At 36.3% G+C, this 21,450-nt stretch overlaps 1 protein-coding gene across 10 annotated transcripts in view; it reads right to left on the bottom strand.

Annotated features, from left to right (window-relative positions):
* Ulk4 (unc-51 like kinase 4) overlaps nt 1-21,450 on the bottom strand; it is a 623,492-nt gene that overhangs the window by 442,300 nt on the left and 159,742 nt on the right. For all 10 annotated transcript variants that reach the window (XR_007105971.1, XR_007105973.1, XR_007105972.1 and 7 more), the window contains exon 23: nt 17,537-17,664. Coding sequence is in view for 7 of the 10 variants with exons in the window: in XM_047532456.1 (XP_047388412.1) it covers nt 17,537-17,664 (128 nt within the window). In the remaining 3 variants the exon portion in view is untranslated. The remainder of the gene's footprint in view (nt 1-17,536; nt 17,665-21,450) is intronic.

The raw sequence follows: 21,450 nt of genomic DNA, 5'->3' as shown, positions 1-21,450 counted from the left end.
GAGAAAAGAACAATGAGTTGCCCGGAAATGGTTTCAGTAGAAGACAAAATTCCAGTAGTTCAACATGGAGAGAATGGCACATTTTCACAATGAGAAATAAATTATGTGGGTTTTAGAAATGCAGAGTTCACACTCTTTGCTTTAACTTAATTTGGGGTGCTCTACCATCACTACTGCTCTCCCATTCCTATCCTTCTGGAACATCCCTACACCCTTCAAGTTCTACTGAGCTCTATATGCCTATTAACAGACTGCACTACTGCCTGTTTTTACTGCAGATCTTCCCATGTGCAGTAGGTTGCTGGAATAAGATGTAAACTGTGGATATCCATCCTGTTTGGATTCATACTCAATAATTTCAACACAGGTTACTAGTTCCTTGCTGAGCCATATACCATTTCCAAAGAATCAAAACACCACACTGTTTTATTCCATTCTAAGTCCATATTTTATCTATATATTCTTTGATTTCCAACTGTGTTTTGCCCCCCATGCAGGAAGAATTTTCTTTAAATATGGGATGCATTTTTCCTCTCTTCCATTTCCCTGCCAGAATCCTCAGCAAATCCATCGTCCAATTCAATACCTCTGTTTGTAATTAAAGCTTTTGTCTCTCAGCTTATGGCAGCCAAGTGATAAATGGAGTTTTGGCCCAAATTCAAACTACAGTGACCCTGATATATCTATGGGCCTACTCTAATTAGTTCTTTACTTCTTAAATATATAAGTGCAAGAGACATACTTAGCAACTACAGAATCCATACACTGGCTATCTGACCTTTGACATGAGGACGAGTATTATAAAAAGAGACAAATGCAAGTCTAGAATGTCCCCTCTCTCCCAAGATAGTAAATCATATCAACAGTGCCAACAACGAAAATTTCAAATGTGCAGAGGTGATAATATCTATTACATCTTCATTGAAATAATCAATTCACCCAGTATAAAAACTTGGAAAATGTTTGCAGTGGATCTTGAACAATGACAATGAATTATCCAAAATGTAAACATGTTGTAACTACAACAGCAGCTACAATTTAATATGTAATATCTATACTGGAGCAAATCAACATAGATCTGGCAAATTTCTTACCTGACAAAGACAACCCCCGCCCCCAATCAAGAGAACACACAGCAAGTGCAAGAACCACCAGTATGTATTCGTTGTTACTCATCAAGGCAAATGGGTCACATTAGCTGGCATAGCTGCAGAGCTATGCCAGCTCTCTGTTCTCAACCATAAAACAGCCTACAAAGACCTATTCCCAAACATCATACATATACGTTATTTTGATGACCTAAGAAAGAGTCAGCAGCAAGTACTCTGGAGGGCTTAGCAAGTCACTTGAGAGAGAAACTTCATTAAAAAAAAAAAAAAAAATTTGGGAGCCTACCACCTCAGTAAAGTTTCTGGGAGTCAGTAGACAAGAACATGTTAGGACATCCTCCCACAACAAACGACAGTTATTATACCTGTTACTGACTATAACCAAAAAGGAGACTCAATATGTGGTGATGAATTTAGAAGGCAATACAAACCACCTTTAGATCTGTTCTTTTGATCACTTTTATGAGGACCCTTAAAGTTGCCAGTTTTGAAGGGAATTGGATTAAAGGTTCTGCAGCAATTCCAAGTTGTTGTGTAAGTGCCTCTGTCACCTGGACCTTACAATCTAACATGTCTATGGCTGCGGAATGGCTGTGGCAAATGTAACTTCAGGAAAGTACCAACAGGTCAATCACAACATTCATCTTTGAGCTTTTAGAGCAGAACCACATTCTCATCTGTGGATGAATTACTGTTTTAGAAACAACTTGTCATAGAAAATGAACACATGACCATTGACATCAAATGAGCATGTGATCTCAGCTACCTATCATTAACGTCACTCAACAAGTGGCTAAGTTTTGCATACACAACAGTAAATCATCATCAGGTAGGTTGATCAATATAAGAGACTGAGCTTGGGTAGGGCCATAGTATACACACTGCATGAGTAGGTGGTTCAGATTTACATATACTACTCTGAACAGTCTCCTCTCAATCCTAATTAAGAATAATCTGTGAGCTGGGCTGTAGCTCAGTGGCAGAGCACTTGCCTAGCACATGTGAGGCACTGGGTTCCATCCTTAGCACTGCATAAAAATAAACAATATAAAGGCATGTTGTCCATCTACAATTACGAAAAAAGTTTTTAAAGAATTATTTGTGACCAGGTGACTGAAAAAAAGAAAAAGTCTTAATCTAGTTAATAAATGGTCCAATACAATATGCTGGCATCATAGGAAAGAAGACTGTTGCATTACAAACATAATCAAAAGTGTACCTTTTCTTGAATAGGCAGAATTAATATTGTCATACTACCAAAAGTGCTATACAAACTCAATGCAATTCCAATTAAAATCCCAATGACGTATCTCATAGAAATAGAGCAAGCAATCCTGAATTTAATTTGGAAAAATAAGAGACTCAGAATAGCTAAAGCAATCCTTAGCAGGAAGAGTGAAGCATGGGGTATCATAACACCACAACTTTAATCATACTACAGAGCAATAGTAACAAAAACAGCATGGTATTGGCACCAAAACAGACAGGTAGATCAATGGTACAGAATAGAGGACATGGACACAAACCCAAATAAATACAGTTTTCTCATACTAGACAAAGGTACCAAAAACATACAATGGAGAAAGACAGCCCGTTCAACAAATGGTGCCAGGAAAACTGGAAATCTATATGCAGCAGAATGAAACTAAACCCCTATCTCTCACCCTGCACAAAACTCAACTCAAAATGAATCAAGGACCTTGGAATCAGACCATAGACCCTGCACCTTACAGAAGAAAAAGTAGGTCCAAATTATCATTCAGCTTAGGATCAGAATTCCTTAATATGATTCCCAAAGTACAAGAAATAAAAGCAAGAATCAATAACTGGGATAGATTCAAACTAAAAAGCTTTCTCTCAGCAAAGGAAACTATCAGCAATGTGAAGAGACAGCCTACAGAGTGGGAGAAAATCTTTGCCACTCATACTTCAGATAGAGCACTAATCTCCAGAATCTATAAAGAACTCAAAAAACTTTAAACCAATACCAATAAGTCAATCAACAAACAGGCTAAGGAAATGAACAGACACTTCACAGAAGAAGATCTACAAGCAATCAACAAACATATGAAAAAATGTTCAACATCTCTAGTAATAAGAGAAATGCAAATCTAAACTACCCTATGATTTCATCTCACCCAATTAGAATGGCAATTATCAAGAATACAAGCAACAATAGGTGTTGGCGAGGATGTGGGGAAGAAGGTACATTCATACATTGCTGGTGGGGTTGCAAATTAGTGCAGCCACTCTGAAAAGCAGTGTGGAGATTCCTTAGAAAACTTGGAATGGAACCACCATTTGACCCAGATATCCCACTCCTTGGCCTATACCCAAGACTTAAAATCAGCATACTACAGTGATGCAGTCACATCAATGTTCATAGCTGCTCAATTCACAATAGCCAGATTATGGAACCAACCTAGATGTCCTTCAATTGATGAATATATAAAGAAACTGTATATATACACAATGGAATATTACTCGGCCATAAAGAAGAATAAAACTATGGCATTTGCTGGTAAATAAATGAAGTTGGAGAATATCATGATAAGTGAGATAAGCCAATCCCCAAAAAACCAAAGGATAAATGATCTCTCTGATAAGTGAATGATGATACATAATGGGGGGTGGAAGGGAGGCAAGAATGGAGGAAGGATGGATTGTATAGAGGAAAAAGAGAGGTGGGGGGAAGGAAAAATAACAGAATGAGACAAACATCATTACCCTATGTAAATTACACAAATAGTATTCTTCATGTAGAGAAACCAGAGAAACAAGTTATACCCTATTAGTTTACAATGGAACAAAATAAATATTTTTTTAAAAGTACCTGAAAAGAACGTCCTCCAGTGAGAATTTGAAAACAATAGATTTTGTTGGACTCTATGTTTAAACTGAGATATGGCCACAAATATGGATACATATAAAGTCATGGACACTGGCTAAGAGTTCAGTAGGATGGTTGGGGACTTAAGACTCGTGGCAAGAAGTTCTAGGAAAGAGGTTTGCAGGTAGACCTGAGAATGAGAAGAAAGCATGAAGACATTTGTATATAATGTGGATGTTCATTAAAGAGCATCCACTTCAGAGGAAGCTCTCAATAATCATATAAATGACATATTCTGCAAATGTCAGTCAAGACTCCTTCTCCAGTCACTCCAGTGCTTGCTCATGGGTCCATGGACTAAGAGGCAAAGTGGGGAAAACATAGTGTATGTATGGACCTTGCAAAAGGAATGCTCATCGATGATTATCTGGATACTGGCCCTCCAACCAAGAGAAACCAATACTGATCACCAGTGTAGTCCCATTTCCTGGGAAAAACAACCAGTTACCTAAAACAAGTTAATTTGTGGAAAGGGCAGCAAAGTATTCTCACTAGAATAAACACATATCCCTGCACACAAGCTTCACCAACACCATGAAGTACAGACTTCAATGCTTTACTTACCATCACGTTAATCAAAATAGCATCAGACACTCAAAGAACTTGGCAATGGGCTCAAGCCCATGAAATTCACAGTCTTGGCTGGTACTACCACAGCCACAGCTCTTAAGAGAAAGGAAGAATGGCTTAAGGAGAATTCAATTAAGGTATCAACTGAGAAAAAACGTGCTGAAACTTTGAGTTCTATCTTAAAACATGAAGGATTTAAAACATGAAGCATATGTTTTGAACAGACGCATAAAAAAAATTGCTATCATCTCCCCACACAGTTCTTGGAATCAATAAGCACAAGTGATCCTCTCTCACAATTATATCTTTTCTTTCAGTTGCCCAGAGGTTGAGCTCTGCTGGACTGTTTCCTAGGAAGGAAAGGTTCCACCAGAAAAATAAAACCAGAAGGTCGATCTTGGGGGACAGGAGGGTTACTGTACTGGATGGAGTGAGTTATCCTGATTACCAAGGGAAAACTAGGTTGCTGCTTCACAGTGCATATGCACAACTAAAATGCAAGTGTTCTCTGAAGAACCTCTCCGTATGGGATAATCTAGTAGCTGAAGTGAGTGAAAACCTCAGCACCAAGAAAAGCCAAGTTCACTGAGGATTCAGATCTTTGAGGTAATTTACATCCCTAGCAAAGTACAAACCTATGACTGAAGTTTATTTACAATACTAGAAATAGTCAATCATAGAGATTTCTAATATATATTACAAAAACAACCTCAAAGAGCCTCACCAGCTAGATAAAGAGTTGTCCCTTTGCACTTTGGATATAAGATAGTGGTAGGGTTTTTATTACTCTGACAATATGAGGGGGTAGAAACAGTATTTGGTTATCATTTTAATTTGTATTTCAGATTATTAATGAGACTGAATATCTATTTGTATTATTATGAATCTCTCTACAGTACAGAGATCATTATGTGTGATGCAAAAACTTATAGGTTTTGTTAGCATGTAAGTTTTATTTATGATTCTTAGGGGATAAAGTTTCTAATTTATATGTATCCAAACAATCAGTATTTCCTTTTATGCTTTCTTTCATTGCTTTTCGATTCGCAGCAGTCTTCCTTGCCCATATTTAAACATATTTTCTTCCAGATGTTTATGGTTTCTTTGGGGTATATAATTCTTTAATCCATCTGGAATTGACTTTTGTATAGTATAAGCAGAGAAAATAATTTTTCCCACACAGTTAACCAATTATCCAGAGTAAATATTTCTTCTTAAAAAAAAATCTTTCAAGATCAAAGCAGATTTTCTTTTATTTCACTGATTATCATATTAATAGCAATGCCATGGGGAAAGAGGGAGGAAAAAACTCTAGGAAACCCGATTCATCAGGAGGCACTGACACTTCAGGCTCACAGCAAACCTATACAATGAACTTACAAGACTATTCATCCTCTAAAAGGGTTATCATTTCTAGAGACACATAAGGCCCTATTTTATCACCTGTCATATTCAATATGAGTGTGAAGCCATTTGAAGAAATAGGTGGACATTTGGGGGCTATCATATCATTTTTATCTGATCCTGACAGCTCAATTTCAGTGCCTGTCTCACACTAGATGGATTTGAGAGCTGACATCATAGAAAATGTGCTGAAATCTAATCCATAAAAGACTATTGGTGATGATGGTAAGCAGGAAAATATATCTGCATAATGTAGCAAAGGTTATCCTGGGCTCCGGATGTGGGGGCTCCAGTTGTCAGGCAGATGGGCAGCATCATGATTTGCTCAGAAAGCCAGCTGCTAGTGCAGTTTCAAGGGACAAGAAAGGAAAGGAGCGCACGTTTCCATACAAACTCATCACAGAGAATTTTAACATCTCTCTAGCCTGCAGGCTCGCTCTCTTTTGCATACCTTTATATTCAACCTTGCATTTTATATGCACACTAATATAATACCTGGGCTACAAAACACAAAGAAACAAAAACCAATCATTTTTCGCTGTCTGTACCAATATTTGTTTCTGGGAACAATTTATGTTACTGAAGTAAATCTAAAAGTATAAAAAAAATTTTACCTTTCACTGACTTAGAGATTCAGTTCATCTTTAAAACCAAATGGCGCCTATTGCTAATATTTACTGTTTTTCTTTTCATTAGTTTTTCTTTAATTATGAAACAGTTTATTGCATAACAGTCTAAACACAAGTGAAAGGACATAAATAATGTGTTTTTTCCACCCTTCTCAGATAATAAATTTGGTATTATTCTTGTTTGCCTCTTTTTTATAAATGGACTTTTATACAAATACATGCAACAAAAGTATTTTGCCATGTACATTTGTTGTTTTAAAAAATGTCTTCACATTAAAAAAAAGTCTTCCCAATTAATACAGAACTCTATCCTGTCCTTTTTTCCACTCATCTGTATCTAATGAACACTCCTCTAAGTTAATCAAATAAAGCATTTATATCACAGCTCCGCCATTGTTTACTGAGCCAGTTCAATACCAATGGATGTTAACTACATTTTCATGTATTCACCATTAGAAACAAACCTGCATCGAATACCTTCATGCATATGTCTGGAAAAATTAATAGTTTGATTTCTAGCAGCAAAATATCAAATGCAAGCCTGTTAAATCAAAGTGATGGGAATTGTTAATAGAAATATGTTTCCAAAACACTTTCCAAAAAGTCACAGCAACTCACATTTCCATGGAATGTGGACAACCAATGAAAAAACATAAAATCCCTTAAGGAAAAAGAAAGGTCATAAAAATAAACCAAATGTTTTTTAAAAAACTGAAAAATAATCAAAATTTTAAAACCTTACTGGATGGGCTCATTAATGAGTGCAGATGAAAGAAAAAGATTAGATAAATTTAATTTATAAAATATAAAAAGTACAGATAAAGTTCTCTCTCTGCCCTACTGCCCCTCCTCCCCCATCCCTCTCCACCTCCCCCCCTCTGTCTCTCTCTCTCTCTCTCTCTCATGTGGGAACAAAAAACTTGATCTGAAAATAGAAGGGTGATTACTAGGCACTGAGAAGGAGGGCAAGGAGTAGAGAGGTAATGGTGAAAATAAGATCAATGCACAGTGTATGTATGTGTGGAAATATCACACTGAATCCATTAATATGTACAATTAATAGGTTAATAAAAAAGTAAAAGGAAACAGCTATAAAATGGCAACAGGTATAAAATGCAAAAACAATTTAAAAGAGGCAGAAATGACTATCTTAACATATAAATTAAGCTTCAGAGGAAGGAAAATTATTAGAGACAAAGAAGTACTTATATTACAAAAAAAGAATCTATATACCAAAACTATATGATACCCTAAATATGTATTCAGGAAATTCATAAAGTGAAAATTGTTACAGCTGAGAGGAGAAATCCACAAAGATACAATCATAACTGCAGATGCCAAGACTCTACTTTCAGAAACTGAAATATTAGAAAAAAGAAAGAATATAGAATATCTAAGCAGTACAGTAAAACTGTAAGATCTAATTGACACATAAAGAAAATTCCACCAAAGAAGTACCAGACCAGAACACGTATCTTTTTAAAGTGCCCATGATCACCAAAAATGATCATATACTAAACCCTGAAACACACTTTAACAAACCTAAAATACCTGAAATCACATAGATGACATTTCTGACCTTAATGAAATTAAGCTAGAAATCAATAACAGTAATGAACAATACTCCAACAGAAAAACCTCTAAACACCAGGAAATTATACAATACATATCTAAATAATAATACAAGAATCAAAAATGAAGTTTCAAAGTGAACTTTTTAAAAAGATTCATTGAACAGAGGTTTTTTTCTTAATCTAAATCTGTGCAAAGGCAGCAAAAGCATTATTGAAAGGGATATTTATAGCAATAAACACTATGTGAGACCTTTTACAAAAGGCAAAGGTCTCAAACCTATTTTGTTTTCTACTTTGAGAAAAAAAAAAGAAAAGAAAGACAAGCAAAAGGGAAGAAATCATAAAAATCAGAAAATAATAATGACAGAGGAAATTAATAAAACAAAATGCTAGTTACTTAAAATGAATCATGATAATTAATACAACCCTAATAAGATTCATTAAAAGATAAAAGCCACCAATATCAGGAATGAAAAAGGGCATTGCTACAAACCCTTCAGCAGTTAACAAGGTCATAAGAAATACCCAGAAAAAAATATGTACAGAAACTCAAGAAGTTAGAAATAAGCCAATTCCTCAAAAATTATCAACTACCAAAACTCAACAAAAGAAAATTAAAAATTTAGCCTTGTAACAATTGAAGACATTGAATTTGTCATTTAAAATCTCCTAAAAACAAACCTTCAGGCCCAGATGGTTCACTGAAGAAATCTACCAAACATTTATTTTTAAAAAATTGATACAATCTCTTCCAGAAAACAGAGGATATACATCCCAACTCATTTCAGGAGACTAGTATTATACTAAAAGAGAAGTACAGAAGAAGCAATCAAGCAAACTACAATTTCTTTTATGAACTTAAAATGCAAAAATCCTCAAAAAATTAGTAAGTCGAATCTAAACAGACTTTAAAAAAAATTGTACACACCAGCCACAGTGGCACATACCTGTAGTCCCACCAACTTGAGGGGCTGAAGCAGAAGGATCACAAGTTCAAGGCCCTCCTGGGCAACTTAGTGAGACCCTGCCTCAAAAAGCACCGGGGATGTAGGTCAGTGGTAGATTACCCCTGGTTTCAAAATCCAATACCACAAAAATAATTGTACATAATGACCAGGTAAGATTTGTAAGCTGAAGCCCTAACCCCAATGTGACTATATTCATTGAGAGGGAGGTAATTAAGGATAAATGAGGTCATAAGGGTGGAGTCCCATTCCAGCTGTACTGGGGTTCTTAGATAAGGACAAAAACTGGAGTGTGAACTCCTGGAGGGTCACATGAAGGCAGACCTCTTTAAGTATAGGAGGGAGTCCTCAGGAGAAACCAAACTGGTAGGCACCTCTTGAACTTGTAGCCTTCAGAACAGTGAGAAAATAAATTTATGTTGTTTAAGTCACCTAATCTGTTGTAGTCTATGATGACAGCCCCAGCAGACTCATACAGGTAGATATAAATATGAAATACATAATTTCTTTTAAAAGATGGAAAAATAAATCATAAATTCATCATAATACTTTTGATTAAAATTCAGGATGACAAGATTTTACTTTCTGCTTTATAACTGTATGTTTTCTTTAATGGTAAACATCAGCACGATTGAAATTAGAATATTTATTAGTTTTCTCTTAATGATTTCAAAATAATACAAACATTAACACTGACAAGAATATTGGAGGAGGCAGTTTAAGCCTTCTTAATGGGGTTTTTGGTCCCTTAAAATTCATCAACAGAAATATACTACCACAGTATTTAAGATCAACACTTGTAAATTAATAGCTTCCCTATACACTAACAGTGATCCAGCTGAGAAAGAAATCAGGAGAAACATCCCTTTCACAATGACCTTAAACACACACACACACACACACACACAGGAATTAACCAAGGAGGTGAAAGAGTTCTACAATGAAAACTACACCACACTAAAGAAATTGAAGACCTTAGAAGATGGCAAGACCTCCCATGTTCCTGAATAGGCATAATTAACATTGTCAAAATGGCCATTCTACCAAAAGCAATACACAGATTCAATGTAATCGCTGTTTCAACAGGAATTGTTACTATATTCTTCACAGAACTGGAAAAAACAGTCTTTAAGTTCATTTGGAAGAATAAGAGACCAGGATTATTCAAAGCAATTCTAAGATAGAGGAAGTATCATAACACCAGATCTCAAATTATACTTAAGAGCCACAGTAACAAAAACAGCATAGTATTGTCATCAAAATAGACATGAACACTGAAGGAATAGAGAGAAAAACTCACATGCTTATAGCCATCTGATAGTTTACAAAAGTGCAAAAAATATATGCTGGAGTAAGACAGCTTTTTAACAAATGGTGCTGGGAAAACTGGATATCCATATGCAGAAGAAAGAGATTAGATCCCTATCTCTCGCCCTGCACAAAAGTCAAATTAGAACAGGTTAAAGACTTACGAATTAGACCAGAAATCTTGCAACTTCTAGAAGAAAATATAGGGTTGACACTCTAACATGTAAGTGCAGGCACTGATTTCCTTAACAAGAACCCTAAAGCTCAAGAAATAAAACCAACAAATAAATGGGATGCCAACAAATTTAAAAAGTTTCTACACAGCAAAGGAAATAGTAAAGAGAGCCTATAGAATGGAAAAAAATCTTTGCCAGCTGCTCCTCACAGGGGATTAATATCCAGAATATACTAAGAATTCAAAACATTCAATGCCAAAAAAAAAAAAAATCAACCCAATCAATAAATGGGCAAAAGAACTAAACAGGCAATTCTCAAAAGAAGAAACACAAAATGGTTGGCAAATGTATTTTAAAAAGTTCAACGTCTCTTATGAGGAAAACACAAATCAAAACTACACCAAGATTTCATCTTGCTCCAGTTGGAATGGCAATTATCAAGAACACAAATAATAAAAAACGATGGTGAGGATGTGGGAGAAAATGTACACGCATACATTGTTGATGGGATTGCAAATTAATATAACCAATCTGGAAGACTGTATGGAGATTCCCCAAAAGATTAAACATGGAACTACCATGTGACCCAGTTATCTCACTCCTTGATATTTATCCAAAAGAACTAAAATCAGCTACAAAACGCAGACACTTCAATGCTTACAGCAGCACAATTCACAATGGCCAAATTATAGAATCAGTTCAGATACCTGTCAATAGATGAATTGGATCAAGAAAATGTGGAATAGATACACAATAAAGTTTCTCAGCCAAAAAAGGAAAGAAATGACATTTGTAGGTAAATAGGTGGAAATGGAGAACATCATGCTTAGTGAAATAAACCAGACTCAGAAAAATCAAGGGTTGAATGTGGAAGCTAGAGAAAAATAAGGGAAAGAAGGCAGTGGGGGAGGGGAGTCAGATATCTAATACATAGAGACTGTTCACAGAGCAGATGGTAGAGAATGACAGGGAGGGAGGAAGGATGGGAAAGGGGAAAGAAATAGGAATGAATAAAATCATGTTATGTGCATATATAAATATACCAAAGGAAATTCTACCTTTATTTATTACTTTAAATTGGTACTTTATTCAGAAAGTACCAATTAAAAATAAAGGAGTGAGGACCAGGGTTGTGGATCAGTGGTGGAGTGCTTGCCTAGCATGTGTGAGGCACTGGGTTTGATCCTCAGCACCACATAAAAATAAATAAAGGTCCACCAACAACTAAAAATATTTTTAAATAAACAAATAAAGGAATGAAAGGAAGTCCAGTAGAGGAGGAGTTGAGGGGGACAGAGGAGAGGAGGAAAAGGGGGATGGGGATTGAAATCAAATTCCTTGCATATGATTTTGTTAGAATAAACTGAACTACTATATATAACTATAATAAAAATGAAATATCCTGATAACATTGTGATTTAAAGGCAGCTTAAATATCTACTCTCTGGGGAGTTACACCACAAACTTGACATATACATTCTTTTCCATTTTTAGAGATTGCTTTATTTTTTTGTTTTTAATTATATAAAATGTGCATATGTTTATTAAATTTGGACCATAAAAAAAAAATTCAGAGATGTATAGCTCATCCCTGGCCCTGACCCCAATTCTCTTCCCACTCAATAATTTACCATTGTAAATAATTTTTTATCTAACCTTCCATTTTTTCCTCTTTGAAAATATTAGTAAATGCACCTATTATTCCTGTTTGCACCCCTTTTCCTGGAAAACATGTAGTATGCTAAATGCTGCTATGCACCTTGCTTTTTTTCGGGATAACATATCTTCGAGATGACTATGGCTCTGGTTAGGGACCTTCCCTGTTCCTTTTCACAGCTATATATACTCTCAATTATGGGATTGGGGTGAACAGATTTCTAAACATACTCTTTCTCCAAGAGTCCCACTCCTAACTACTCAATCACATAGTAATCCAGGTACTACTGAGAATGGAGTTGAAAGGTGTGAAGTTCCAGTTCAGTTAACCTTGATATGTAGAACATCTGGGTAAGCCTAATCTAATCAGGTGAGACCATAGAAAACAGATCATTTTCTCTCACTGGTGGCAGAACTGGGGGGTCAAAGATGTTTGACCACGAAGGGAATTTAGGATATGAGATGTGATCTTGCCAGGAAGAAAACTAATAGCTATGTTGTGGACTTCCAATCTAGAAGAAGGATGGCCTCTAAATGCTGAGAGTGAAACACAGTCAAAAACCCAAAAGAAGATGGGGACTTTAGTTCTACAGCTGAAAGAAATGGATTCTACCAGTCACTAGTGAATTTGGAAAAGGACATGGAGCCTCAGATAAGAACCCCAGCACCAGACAACATCTATGACATCAAGCCTGGGAGGAGAGCATTAACAGGGTGCCCACCCTCCTAACCCATGAAACCAGATCGATAAATAGGCATTATCTAAAATCACTGAGATTATGGCAATTTGCTACAACAAGAAACAGAAAACACAGAGATGACCACAGTTCTCCGGCTGGTCTTCTGGTGCTGGCTACTTGGGTAGTTAAGCTTTGTGCTGTGCCATTTCTCTTTGCATTCAGTCTCCTAGAGGTAAGACAGCTAGGTCAAAAGGTAAATAAATACATAATTTTTCTTTGTAGAGGTCAAGCATCCCTACTCTGGAAAATTCAAAATGTGAAATGCTCCAAAATCTGTAATTTTTTGAGCACTGACATGATACTACAAGGGGAATAGTGACGTTGCCACACTTGACTCATGTACCTGGTCACAGCCAAAATACAGGCACACTAACAATATCGTATAAAATTACCTTTAGTCAATGTGTGTATGATTCACAGGAAACAAATGAATTTCATGTTCAGACTTGGGTCCTATCCCCAAGATATCTCATTATATATATGTAAATACCCCAAAATCAAAAAACAAAACAAAACAAAAAAGTGCTCCTGGTCCTAAGAATTTCAGATAAGGGATATTCAACCTATATTGACAAATTCTTCTTCACAGTAGTTACAATACTGTGCATCCCCACCAGCAGCGTAAAAGAGTGCCAGCTTCCAACGCCTTGCCCAGAGAATGTATCTTCAAATGTTGCCGATGCATTAAGCGATAAATGGTATCTTGGCATAGTTTTAACTGGCATTTCAAGGAGGAAGATTTAACATTTCCTCATAAGTTTAAGGGTCATCAGCATTCCTTTTTCCAATAACTGGCTGTTCAGGGACTCTGGTCTGTTCTGTGTAGTCGTTTTAATCTACTGGTCAGTTGGGGTTGCTGTGCTCTATGTCAGAGGTTTCCCTCAAATATCTGGTGACTTTTTGTTTTTTAATGACACTGAAGTGTGGTTGGAAGTTTGTATGTAGGAACAGGGTTTATGACAGATGGCCTTCAGTGTAGGACAAAATTCCACTGAAAACACTCAAATGTCAGCCATTGTGGGGCTTTTATTGGAGCCCAGAGAGCTTCTCTAGACGACTCTCCAAACTCTGGCCAACAGTACGTAAGCCAAGATGCAAGCAGTCTGAGTTAGAATGGGAAGGAAGCTGAGGCCCTCACCCCACAGAGTAGTTTGACTTTCACACTGTCCTCTGATTTTCTACAAGTTCCTCATCCCTTCTAGGCAGTATCTGGATGCCCTGCCCCCACCCCCAACCATGTGCAGCCTCTCCAGTCCACACTATGCAGAACACCTCTCAAGAGCCCTGCTACAGCAGGAGAGGAAGAGCCTCCCAGATGTTCAGTGTGGGAGGAGAGCTGGAGCTCATATTTCCATAGCAATTTCCCTTTTCTGCCTTCAGAGTACCTGGTAACCCCATCTCTTAATCTTACCAGAATTCTATGGGTAATGATTGTGTCTAATCTTGGCCTCTTCCCTTGCAGACAATAAGAGGTTTCAGCAATCTCCTTCCCACTAAATGAGTGAATATTTATCAGTCAGCTTTCCAGCATCCAAAATACAAAGTTAGGAGGTAACCACACTCATCCACTTTCAGGCCTCTTTCCCTCTGCCATTGTTGTCTTGTGCCTTTGTAACTCCTTTACTCTCATTCACACGCAGTATCAGAAGACAGAATGTTGAACCAGAAGATGACTGCTAAAACTACCTTAATTAGAAATCATCCGCCATCTGTTCCTCCTTCTCCTGGAATTCCTGGCGCTTTGCATGTGAGGCCTCCTGGACCCACACTCCATCTTTCTTATTGTTTTCACATGGATTTTCCATGTCTTTGTCATTGGCTCAATATGGTTCAATATGTTCTTTCATATGGACTTTCAAAGCCACAATGACATCCCCAGCAGAGGCCATTGTTTCTCAGTTCTTCTGTTGATTTTCCAAAAGAAAAAAACTGCCTCTCCATAGAATTTTCATTAATTGTTAAAATTCTTTTCTGTCTCTTCCATTAGTTCTGCCTCAGTAAGAGCTGCCTAGTCTTCCTGTTCTTTCTCCTTCAAGGACTATGTCTTGCAAAATTGCATGGGACAAACTCTGACCTACTAATTTCTTCCCAGACTCAGCACCTGATGAGGACAGGTACACCAATGTCGAAAGTGAGGAAAGGAAAACAGGTAAGGTGGTCTTCCCAGAGCCTCCCAGTCTGGGGCAGACTGACCCACCAACCCTTTCAGTCCTAGTCCAGATGTCCTGGGAATAGAACTGCAGGCCCTAATCATCGCGCACAGAAAGCATCTGCATTTAGGACCCGGTAGAAGCTCCGAGGTCAATATTCACCTTTGGGGACTCAAGACCAGGAGTGTCATCTCTGCCACACAGTGCAGGAAGAATGCAGTCCACCGTACTCACCTGCTCGAGATCCCCTCTCTACACTTGCCCTGCTGGCTGTATTGCTCCAGAGAACCAACGGTGGAGTCAGGCTCAGGATGCGCCTTCAGACCAGCTACTTCCTGCCACTTGAGAAGTTTCTAAATATTCATCCAGAGACACAGAAGTCACAGCAGGTCCCTGGGAGGACTGGAAGTACCATGTATCCCCAGGCTCTGAGGGTCTAAGTGGTTTTATTCCTTCCAGTTAAACAGTCTTTAGAGTTGGGGTTACAGGAAATGATTTAGATAGACTGATCTGAAAAGCTCTCTGAAGAACAGACACCTGAATGACCCGAGGCAGCTAGCCAAGCAAACACCTGAGGGAAGAGATCACAGCCACAGGAACCACAATTGGGGAAAGACCTAAGAACAGTACAACAGGCTTAGTATATTCCAAGAGTAAGAAGAAAAACTGCATACTGGAAGCAAATGAGCAAAAAGACTGTACAAGACAAGGGCTAAGAGATGGGCAGGAACTGGACCAGGCCAGGCAGAGTGGGCCCTGGTGAGGAGCCTGGGTATTATTCCATTTTGTGACTGGGTGGTACCAGAAGAGTCTGAGCAGAGAAGAAACAAAAGATGAGTCATTGTGTGAAGACACTTCAGCTGCTCCACAGAGACCAGACTGAGTGTGAGAAATGACATAAAAACACAAGTTGAGAAACTTAGTTCATCTGGGAGAAAATAATGGTAGACACAAGGAGAGATCAAAGGCAGCACAGTCACTGTTAAGGTCGTTGAAAAGTAATGGACACAAGATACCTCCACTTCCAGCTATGAACTAACGGGAATAGGATTCACCTTTCAATCTAAAACAAAATAAAATATACAAAACATCAATTTTAAAGACAAGAAACAGAAAATAAAGAAGGATATAAGAAGTAAACCCCAACGGTGAGATAAAGGAAAGTTTGTTAGGGCATTCTAAATAAACTTGAATTAAAAGTGATTAATATAATGACAAGCTAAAAGGCAAACATCAAGAGAAAATCACTTAATTCTGCAAATGCCTTCCATGTGACCAGTATGTTCAATTAAAACCATATACTCATGAATCGATAGCAGTATTTGTCAGCACTTATCTGTGTGAAAAGACATTCTTGAAGATCAGTCAAAGATCACACCAAATATCAGCATTAAGAGATGAACAGCTAAAAGTGACTTCATGGTGGAGACACTAAATATGACCAATTAGGGTAAATGTTATCTCCCCCATAAAAAGAATTTTTTTATTAGCTCTGTATTACAAAAAGTTTTTCAAAACATACTCAATTTTGTTTTTTTTCTGTCAGTTAAAAGACATAGAGAAATTTGTCTTATTATATAAATATCAACATAAAAGTCACAATTTTTCCATTTTGCCCACAAAGCCTAAATATGAATTTTTTGGATACTTACAGAAAAAAAAAGTGTACCAATTCCTAATCTAGATCAATCTCAGCATTACAAACTCTCTTCGTATTTAGAACAAGTAAAAACCTAGATGAAGAAATGGACATTAAACCAGATTTTCATAAATCCTTTGGGCTTCAACCAAACATGGTCCAGATTATTCAAACAATGTTAATCATAAAGCATCAGAGATCAAAGGGAACTTTAGGGACACACAGGGTTATTTCTTCCTTTTGGAGTAAGGCATTGAGAGAGAGAGAACGAGCGAGAGAGAGAACACAAAAGAACAAGCCACAACCCAAAACAGGTCCATAAACTCCCACCCAGCTCTTCTTCCTACCTCATAAGACTGCTCCTCTGGAGTCTTTAGCTACTCATTCCACAATCTTACAAGCAAAAAAAAAAAAGCATTGGTTTTAAAATGACTCCCTAAAGTGCAAACCACAACCAACTGAACACCCTGCCTCAGAGTGTGCTCAGTTCTAGAGCACCCCAGGCCCTTCCACACCCTGCTTCAGATTCAGTCTTCTCAGGTCCTCTATGTTTCTAAGCTAAGATTATAAGACATATATATTAAACTCTTGGAAAATTTTAGAAAAAATGTAGTCAATACCAGATGCATAAAGGCCAAGAAATATCCTGTAAAATGCATATAAAACTACTAATAAACCAAGCTCCAAATTGGAAGTTATTGATGAAGCCATCAGAGAAAATCATACCTTGCTTGGCAGCCGAGCAGCAACATCTCACGGTTGTGCATCACAATATACAAAAGTACCAGGAAGGCTTTTGCTCTGATGGAAGTTGAGGGGCTATCAAGGAGACGGATGATTGTGGAGACGAAATCCTGTAGAAGACATTTGAAAAATCTTTTTGAGAAAATGCGAAAAAAACAGGGCAGTCTCAATTCACAGAGTAAACAGATTATAACAGCAAGAAATAAAGTACTAGCTACTGTTTTTACATTTAATTTGTTCCAGACCTCATACTGTTTATTATATGTATTCTATCATTTAAACCTAAAACTTTGCCATAAAAATTGACAGTAGTTTTCCTATTTTATAAAGAAAAAATAATCCTGAAGAGGTAAGCAATGTGCCTAAATTCAGAGCTGGATTCGAATCTAGACCAGCTGAGTAACAAAGCCCACCTCCTGACTAGTCAACAACTCAGTGTGTGGCAATGAAGGACTAAAGCAGCTGGCAGTTACAACTGCATTCAGATGTCAATCTGAGCAAACCTGTACACACTGAGATTATATCTCTAGTCCACATATGTGAGCTTTTAAACACGAAATGAAGATAATACCCAATACATGACACAAAAGAAAAACTTATTTTTGTAACATTACTTAAGACAACACAATTTAGAATAGCTATTAATGATGAAGAACCTCAGTAATAAAGTAAAAAAGGAATTAAAAGACCCAAATCTCTGTTCTAGACTTACCAATCGTGATTATACCTCAATTCGTATTTTAAATGTATTTACATTTACATGTACTAAAGAAAAATAAATATGAATCTAATTTTTTTAAAAAAAGAGTGCTACTTTCCCTTTTAATGGGCAACTGTGTTATTATTTCAAGTGCTCTATTGATACACAAATACCAAAGACACACAGAGAGCCAATAAATAGAAGCCAGGAAAATAAACACTATGTGCTTCAGGAAGACTCTAGAAGCTCGATATTTTTTTCTGCCATGCCATGGTCCCTTTACACCAAGTATTCTATTGCCAGGTGGGAAAAATTTACAATCATGTATGTGTTTCTAAATAACAACTTAGATCCCTTCTTAAAATAAAAAAATAAAAACAAAAAGAGCTTGGGATGTAGTTCAGCGGTAAAGTACCTCTGGGTACAATTCCCAGTACCAAACAACAACAAAAACCACAGAAACATCAGTCTTTACTAGTTCAGATATCATATAAAGATACAGGGAAGATCAGTGAAGCAGGAGGAGGAGATTGGAAAGCCAGGGAATAAAAGGAATAGGAAAGGGGAAGAAATGCAGAATGAATTTAACAAACTCACATTATATGCATACATAAGTATGCCACAGGGAATTTCACCCTTTTCTGAATATTTAGAAAGTATGAATTAAAAACAAAGAGTAAAAGGAAAATGAGTAAAGTAGAAAGAGGAGACTAAGGGGAGGGAAAGGGAAGAAAACAGGGACTGAAAACAAATTCCTTGCATGTATGATTTTGTCAAAATGAATCCAACTACTATGTATAATCATAATGCTTTAATAAAAAAGGCAGGGGGTGGTACAGGAAGAGGAAGGGCAGATTGAAAGATTCATAGCTCTATCAGAGTGAAGAACATGTTCATAAATTATTTATTTAAATAGAAAAAGTATGAGAAATGAGAGTAAAAGGAATGTTAAATTCTATATGGAAATAAAACACAATAAACTAAAAAAAAAGAACCACATAAAACTAGTGAATATACTTGCAGTACATTAGTAAAAATTAGTAAAGGGATGATTTCGTGACATAAATATCAATAAGGTAACAAAAATACTAAAAGAAACTACAAAACTGAACCCTAGAAAACTGGAACCTCTAATTTTTTCTACATAAAATCTCAATAACACATTTCAAAAACTACAGAACACGGTGGGCAAGATTCATACAAGGCTATTTCATGTAAAGACAAAAACTAAATGAGCATCTAAAGATTTCAGCTAATGAAAATCTGGCTCCATCTTCTGTTGTCTTCAGTGTTTTTCTCCACCCACAAAATTTTAACGTTGAAATCTTCAACGTGACTCCATTAAGCGATGGGACTATAGGGAGGTGTGATACGCTCTTGTGGGCTGTACCCTCACAAAAGGGTCCGGTACCCCCATAAAAGAGGCCCCAAGGAATTTGTCTGCCCTTTTGACCACGAGAAGACATGAACAAGTTGCCATTTTTGAGGAATGCATCCTCACCATACACCATGTCTGCTGGCTCCTTGACCTTGGACTTCCCAGTCTCCAGAACTGTAAGCAACAAATTTCTGTTGTTCATTCATCAGTCAGCCTAAGGTATTTTGTTAGAGCATTACGAATGGAATAAGTCACCACCCAATCAAAAATAAATAAATAATAAAGTAGAGGTAAAACGTAATATCAATCTAAAAGAAACATCATTAAACAAGCACTTATAGGCAAGAGAAACATCCAAGTAAATCAGTTACATAAGAACGGTTAATTACACACAGAAAAGGAAAAACAGATGCAAAAATTCTTCAACAAAATATAAGCAAATTGAATCCAGCAATAAATCAGAAGAATAAGATATTATGACCAAAATATTCCAGGAATCCAAGACCAATTCAGCATTTGAAAAGCCAAAGTAATACATCACATGATGAATATAAAAAGAAAATTTACATGATGATAATCAATTGATAATGAAAAAGTATTTGGCAAAATTCAACTATTCACAGGTTTTAAAAATTTTTCACAGCAAACTAGGAATAGAAGGGATCATCCTCAATCTCAAAACAGGCATGTAGAAAAACTGCAGCTAATATTATATTTCACTAGATACTTCTAGAAACTAGGAATAAGCAAGTATGTCCACTCTCCTCACCCATGATTCAATATTTTACTGAAACCTGTAGCCAATCCAATAAGAAAAATTAATACACAAACAATGGAATTGGAATGATTGTAAAAAATCTCCAAGGAATATAAAAAAAAAAACACAATAAGTGGGTTTCTAATTACTCATTAGAAAAGAGTAATTGGAAAACAGTGTTTGTAAAGTTGTAAAGTACCATCTTTCAATAGATACAAAAACAAATTAGATTAAATCTCACAAAAACAGATTCTTTACACAGAAAATTGCATAAATATAAAATAGTGATAAAGGTTTAATGACATTCCATGTTGATAGAGGAAAAAAATGTTAAGATAGCATTTCTGCCCAAACTGACCTAAAAATTTAATGCAATTTCAGTCAGAATGACAGGATTTCTTTTGTAGATATAGACAGGTTAACTCTAAAATATACAGAAATAAAAAGAATTAGAATTGGTCAAACAACTGGGGCAAGACAGAAAATCACATAATGATTTTCTGACCAAAAACCATAATAATCACAACAATGTGGTACTGACAAAACGATAGCCATACAAACCAAGGAAACAAAACATGAGGTTAGAAATAAAATTAAATAATTTATGACAAAAGTACAAAGGCAAGTCTTGAAAAAAGGAGACTTTTTTTCAACCAAAGATGCAAAAACTTGATATTCACATAAAAAAAATTAAATTCAATCTAAACCTTAAGCCATATATGTAAAAATTTACCCAAAACAGATTGTACAATCAAACAAAACATAAAACTACAAACTCTTAAAAGAAAAAAATGTTCATAACCTTCAATTAGGAAGAGTTCTTAGATATGAAACCCAAATCGCAGTCCATAAAAATAATTGAAAAAGTTAATGAAAATAAAAACTTCCTCTATGAGGTCACTGTAAGAAAAAGAAGCCACATACTAACAGAAAATACTTGAATGAACAACTCTCAAAAGTTGTTTTAAATGTGTGAAGTATTTCAATAGACATTTCACCAATGATGTCAATCACCATCTGAAAAGATGCTCAGTGTGTTCAATATCATAATCATTACAGTA

Source organism: Sciurus carolinensis, chromosome 17 (genome assembly GCF_902686445.1).
Source record: "Sciurus carolinensis chromosome 17, mSciCar1.2, whole genome shotgun sequence".
NCBI lineage: Eukaryota > Metazoa > Chordata > Mammalia > Rodentia > Sciuridae > Sciurus > Sciurus carolinensis.
Note: the sequence above shows the minus strand (reverse complement) of the source record. Positions and strands in the feature narration are given on the sequence as shown.